At 35.6% G+C, this 7,091-nt stretch overlaps 1 protein-coding gene across 1 annotated transcript in view; it reads left to right on the forward strand.

Moving 5' to 3' along the window:
- The window catches only part of LOC145291219 (FMR1-interacting protein NUFIP1-like), a 33,623-nt gene extending 27,357 nt beyond the window's left edge, over positions 1 to 6,266 (forward strand). The window contains exons 10-11 of the mRNA XM_080136807.1: positions 1,326 to 1,531; positions 5,914 to 6,266. Coding sequence (XP_079992933.1) covers positions 1,326 to 1,531; positions 5,914 to 6,018 — 311 coding nt within the window. The 3' untranslated portion in view covers positions 6,019 to 6,266. The remainder of the gene's footprint in view (positions 1 to 1,325; positions 1,532 to 5,913) is intronic.
- The last annotated feature ends 825 nt before the right edge of the window (positions 6,267 to 7,091 follow it).

A 7,091-nucleotide genomic window follows, 5' to 3' on the forward strand; every position in this document is an offset into this window, starting at 1 on the left:
AAAAATTAAAAAAAGAATTGCTCTTGCTGTTTTTTTTGCTAAAAGATTTTTAAGTTTTATTTTTTGCTAAAAAAAAGTAAATTTTTTTACTAAAAATAAAAAAAACAATTTTCTTTTTAACTTGAAGAAATATTTTTTTTTAAATATACATGTCAAACATAAAAAGAAAATGTTCCTTTTAAATTAAAAGAAAAAAATTTGCATTTTGAACTCAAGTTTTTTTTGTTTGTTTTTTTTCAATAGTAAATGCTTGCTGAAAAAAGTAATAATGAAAAGTAAATATATATCAACAAATTATTTTCCTCAAATCTTAGTCTGTCAGTCTGGGGGGAAAAACAAAAAAATCTTTATTTTTTTTACAAAGAATTAAAAAAAAAAAAAAAAAAATCAGCAAGACAGTCAGTCTATATTAAAATCTGTTGTTTCTTCTTGCTCTTGATATAAGACTCCCAACTTGTTCGAATGGCGTGGCTAAATATCACACGAATAAAGAATCAGCAGGAGCAGATGGTATGCTTTGTCCTACATTAGTCATGCCTTAATTTGTCGTACATTATTTTTTTATAAAGAAATTACCACTTATCAAGGCCCAGAGACCACTTGAGGATAAGAGTTAAAGAGTGTACATTGGTCAAAAGGACAATATCATAGCAATCGTTAGAAGTGTGAATTTGGTAAATTGAAATACTTAAAGGGGAATGGCTCATCAAGAACTTGTTTACATTGGACTTGAAGATGGCCATATTGTAGTTAGCTGGAAAGCAGGTAAACGGAAGAGAGTTCCACAGGTGTGCAGTTATAAGAAATTCGTAAACCCCACTGGGAGACTTAATTAAATTAAAAATTTTTTACTCCATGTAATTTTAATTTCACGCATAAATTTACTATTGTGACCTTATTTTTACTTGCATCTATTACATTAGTTGTATCCTAAATCTTCACGGATCCTTCTTTTTATTTAACGTCACATTTTCTGATATTATGAAAGATCACCCTCTGGTTTTCACGGTTCAGTGAGTCAGCTGTCTCTAAATCCCACTCTGCGATCCTATCTAATTGCTTCTAAGTTTTTCTTGGCCTGCTAATCTTCCTGCGATTCAAGACATCCATGCTTCTGCAATAGTTTAGCCAGAAAAATAAACACTCACTGTGGTCATACCAGTGTAACCAATTCACCCTTAGGATAACCAGAGCAAGTTTAGTACTTTCAGCAAATCCTCTGACCTGATACAGTGCCTTTGGTTAAATTTCACATTACAGTTTTTTTTTGAACGAAGCTTGTTTTTATTTTTCATTCACGATTTTTCATTTGTTTTTCTTATTAGAAAAAAATTCAGATGAGAATTCAAAGTCATCATCTATTCCTCCGTGTGACACCACAATTTTGAAGGATCTGAAAAATTCCAGGAATCACAAGCCACATGAGCGAAAAGCGAAAAATCAAGAGGGATCAAAAGAGGCTCAAGAACTTGCTAAAAGACCCTGGCACAGTAAAGTTTTCAAAAGAGAGAGACCAACTTTATTGGAAAAGGTAAATCAACAGTATTTATTTGTTTTTGATAATTTGGCATGATTTTTATACGATCAAATTATTTGTAAATTGTTCAACATTGATATAAAATGGTTTCCTGTCAGAGGTCTATGAAACTTTCCATCTAGAAAATAAGAATACCTAGAAATTTGAATCAACAAATCAAGCTTTCAATTACAGTTAAAATTATATAGTTGTATTCAGCCAAAGCTGCATAGTTCCGATTTGAGTTCGCAATAGACACAAAAGTCCAGATTTATCAGGGACTTGTTCAGATTATCCTTCTCTATGGCTGTGAGATCTGGCTGACAAGATCTGCGGATCTCAAAAGGTTGCTCTGCCAAATTATGCGGGTCTGTTGGGACCATTTCGTCTCCAATACATCAAATAGGACGCGATGCAGAATCATCCCCCTTAACCCAGGAGAGTTCATCCATGAAGCAATAGTTCAAGAACCACTCCAAGATTGGTGAATATACCCGGGAGGCCAACGGAAGACATGTTTACGTACCATCAAAACCAACGTTGAACCTAGCTCCGGTCTACAGATTCACGATGTTCACCGTTGGTCCCAGGACTGGTTGCACATTACAATCTTGGAAGCTGCAAATTGTCATGCGTGGTCTGCGGTCATCTTGTATGCTGTATGTTTTATGAGAAAAGCTGGCTCAACCCATCCTGGCTGAATGTTGCCGCAAGTCAAAATTATATACACTAAAAAGTAAATAAACAAAAGCAAGAACTACTAATCAAAATGAGAAAATATTCAACATCAAATAGCGTTTCAGGAATCTAACAACATTAAATAATAAAGTGTTTTGTATACAAAGTATGGGTACTTATTTAGAAATGAAACTACTTTGAAAAACTAAATTGCAGAAAAATCTTTATGATGTATGTACTCATCATTGAACGAAGATGTCATGTTCCAAAAATTACGTAAATTGATCAAGTAGTTTTTTTGTATATAGAAAATCAGTTTACTATTTTTACTGATTTTAATAGTTAATTGTAGCCATTACAAGGATTATTTTGAATTGAGTTGTCTGCTTATTTATAAAATGTTGCTGACCAGAACATTACATGTTGATTAATCATAAAATATGATTTTCTTATTAAAAAAAAATTACTCCATCAATTAACATGATTTTTGGAATACGACATCTTTGTTCCATGACAGGTACAAACATCATAAAGAATATTTAAAAGTTTTTTTTCTATTTTCTGTGTCATTGAAGGAAATAAAAAAAAAATGGGAAATAAAAATAACATAAAATGTTTATTCATATCATTTGGATTCATCGGACTACTTTTCTCATCTTGAGCGTTATTTTCACAATGTTTCGGTCGATGTAACCTTCGACCTTCTTCAGGTTTAATTCTAAATAAGCACCCCAACTTTATATATAAAACACTTTATTATTAAATGCTGTTAGATTCCTGATGTTGGACATTTTCTTATTTTGGTTATTAGTTCTTGCTTTTGTTTGTTATTTATAATATGAACTAGCGGGGTACCCGGTATTGCCCAGGTGTGGAGATATGGTGGAGTAAAGCATCCCGGGTGGAAAGATGTGTTCTAAAAAAAAAAAAAAAGTGTTAGTAGTGGGGAGGGGGAGGTCAAAACAACAGTAGGCAGCCTAGGTGGAGAGAGGTGTTAAAAAAAAAATTGTGGGCGTCCCCGACATTGTCCAGGTGTGTGGAGGTTAAGAATAACAACAAAAAAAATAGTAGTAGAAGGCAAGCTGCTTTCAGGACTGCCAGCAACCACTGTAAAAGAGTAATAAAATATGCAAGAGAGCTATATGCTCAGTCTGTTGAATCCAAAGTAGCTGAGCAGCGGCTTGGTTCCCACCAGTTCTGGCAAATAGTAAACAGGATCTTGAACAGAAGCGTGCGTTCTATCCCAACTATCATCAATGGACCTGAGGTCATCTCATCAGCATCAGACAAGGTCAGACTATTTGCCAAGAACTTTGCAGCTAATTCTACCCTATGCGACAATGACCATCAACTCCCTGTATTTCCTCCTATAACAGATAACACGCTATGCAACATACAAATATCTGTGTGTGAGGTCGCCAAGCTAATCAAGAACTTTGATTCCAGTAAAGCAACTGGCCCTGATGGCATTCCAGTTATGGTGCTGAAAAAGCCAGAACTTTCCCCCATACTTACAAAACAGTTTAAGCGTTGCCTTAAGGAGAAGTGCTTTCCAACACCCTGGAAAACCTCATCAGTATGCCCTGTATTTAAGAATTCAGGTGAAAAGTCATCTCCCTCTCAGTACAGACGAATAAGTCTCCTGTGTGTCATGAGTAAGTTGTTGGAATCCATATTAAATAAACAAGTAGTCAACCACCTCAACAGAAACAACCTTCTTAGTGACACACAATATGGTTTCTGCTCTGCAAGATCTACAGCAGATGTGCTAACGGTTATATCACATAGGATTAGTGAATCTCTTGACAAAGGTTTCCTTTCCAGGGAATTGCTCTTGACATATCAAAGGCCTTCGATAAGGTATGGCATAAGGGCCTACTTCACAAGATTTCCAGCTACGGTATTACTGGAAATGTTTTCTCAATCATTAAATCATTTCTCTCTGATAGGTTCATAAGAGTATTGGTTGATGAGCAGGAATCAGAGGCCCACAGTATTAATGCTGAAGTCCCCCAGGGGTCCATCCTGGGCCCAACTCTCTTCCTGATCTACATCAATGATCTCCCTAAACACATACTTAAATCATTCGTTGACATCTATGCTGATGACACGACCATCTATGGCAACACATCAAAGGCCGTAAATGACAAAGTTCTCTCTAATTCTCTCTCCTCTGATCTTGAGCACGTGGTACAATGGGGGAAAAGGTGGCTAGTCACTTCTAATGCATCCAAAACCAAGCTTCTATCTTTACATCATCAACGCTCTGATCTCCATCTGGCATCAATTGAAATGGATGGCTCTCGTCTTGGGGAGGCTCCATGTTTTGACAAGCTTCTGGGTTTGATCTTTACTCCTGATCTGAAATGGAACACGTACATCAAATCTGTTGCCAAGGATGCTGGGAAAATGGTTGGATCCTTCTACCGCTCCAGAAAATATCTCACTACTAATGCAATTCTCTATCCGTATAAAAGCCAAGTACGTCCAAGGATGGAGTACTGCTGCCACATCTGGGCAGGAACTGCTAAAAACAGCCTATCCTGCCTTGACAGAGTACAAAATAGACTTCGTGGTTTAGTGGGGGATGCCCTTTTCTCTTCCCTGCAACCTCTCTCCCACAGAAGAGACGTTGCGAGCCTGTCTTTGTTTTATCGTTATTTCCATGGCAGGTGCTCGTCTGAGCTCCAATCCCTCGTCCCCCCTCACCAATTTTTCACGAGAAACACCCGTCTGGCTGAAACTACTGTCAATAATTTTCCCCAGTCTTTATCTGTGCCTAAATCCAAACGTAGATTTCATGAACAAAGCTTCTTTCTTAGAACTGCACACCAGTGGAACTCTCTGCCGCTTGCCTGTTTCCCACCTGACTACAACTTGGACGTCTTCAAGTCCAACATAAACAAACTCCTAACAAACCGCCCCCTTAAGTAAGACATTCTATCAAAACCTCCAATACTAATGATTACTACAATACTATCTCATTGATTACTGTACACGCAATAACCCTTATCCCTGAGTGGCCTTCAGGCCTTGATAAGTGGTGACCCACATGTAAAAAAAAAAAACGTAATACGAAGGAGGAAAAGAAAGTGTAAAAAAAAAAAAAAAGTAACGTCTTCGTCAATGTATCCATCATGCGAGTGGAAGTGGAGAGCGTTGAAATTAAAATATAGTCAATCGAAAGGAGACGATGACTTTGCAAAAATGTTGACGCAAAAAACGACCCTCCTTGTACAAAAATGCCACGTTGGGGGTGAAGGAATGAATGTTTTTGGCCAATCTTTCAATATTTATCGTCCAAAGGACCGAGGTTTAAAACGATACCAAAATGGTCAGGATCTGTCGCCTGTGTTGAAAGTTTTTGCAAGACATACAAACATACACACACACACACATTTTGTTCATGAAATCTACGTTTAGGTTTAAGCATAGAGTGGGGGATATTATTGATAGTGGTTTCAGAGAGACGAGTGTTTTGATTCTAATTTTTTATGTAGCATTTGTGCACCTCACCTACTACAACCCTCTTATTCCACATAAAGTACTTGAAATTATAAACAAAGATAGCGAGCACCAATTTTATTTGTTTTTATTATTTCTCTTTCAGTTATTTTTGAATAGTATTTGAGCATTTGGGGGGAGGGGAAGTAGTTTGGTACCACGATCTTAATTAGAGCACCGATTTTTATTGTTTATTTATTTTTTTTTTTTTCCAGCTCCTTGCCAAAGAAATTCGTCATGAGCGGAATGTGATTCTACAATGTATTCGGTATATTGTGAAAAATAACTTCTTTGAGAAATCGATTCCTGCAAGTCAATGATTATCGTAACATTTCTGGAAAGTTGACCAAAATTGAGAACTATATTTTTTCCCATTCTATTTTTTTTTTTTTTTCTTTCATATCAAAATTAATCATAAAAATTTTACAAAGTTCTACCAAAATTTTTGTTCACTTTTATTCTCTATGATTATTTCTAATGTACATAACATTTGTAACTTCTGTCTTCGCTCTTTTTTTTTTTGTTTAATTGTATAAAAAAGCCAATGATTAAAATTATTATTAAATGATTATCGAGTTTCAAGATTCATCACATCTATTTCATTCACTGAAACAGATACTCTATCAATGCTGACAAGAAAATAATTTCCATTATACTTTAAAAGCCAATGATTATCCTGCATCCACCATAGACTGCATTAATAATACTAAGATGCAGATAGTACATCTTTCCAATACCTGCTTCCTAAAACTCTCTCATCTTTGTGACAAAATCACATCCATCATTCTTAAGGTCATATACAAATAAAACTTAGGCATTCAATTAATCCACTTCAGTCTAACTTTTAGAAAACATTTATCCAAAAGACAATAAGAACCACGCCATAAAACCTTGCATCCTGACCTATACCAATATCTATACACTTTACAGCTTGCAATGTATAAAATATAATAGCTCATACATTGGAAGCACTGTAAGGCATTGATGCCAGTGCAGTAAAAAGCATATCCTTATTCTCAAAACATATTACTTTAGGTAGTAAAATGTCATCTAACATTTGAATCAAAATTGTTGTTACTGTTGGGAATATAGGTAATTTACGCATCACCGAGGCTTTCCTAATGTTGAGACATATAACAAATATTAACAGAAACTGAACTGGACTCTGCTCTTATAATATAGCTCACATTTACACCTCACATACTGCATCCCTATTATTCCAGATAAAGTACTTGAAATTATAACCGGTATAAAGAAGAGTCATAAAAATAAAACAAATAGAAAGTAAATTAATCAGGAATGTATTGTTTGGTTTGTTTTGGCCTCTTGATTTCTTAGGGAACATAGGGATGCAATGACGCTGATCCAACAGACCCGATTCTGGCTGGTCCTC

This window comes from Euprymna scolopes, chromosome 12 (genome assembly GCF_053919585.1).
Source record: "Euprymna scolopes isolate OS-2025 chromosome 12, ASM5391958v1, whole genome shotgun sequence".
NCBI classification, from domain to species: Eukaryota; Metazoa; Mollusca; class Cephalopoda; order Sepiida; family Sepiolidae; genus Euprymna; species Euprymna scolopes.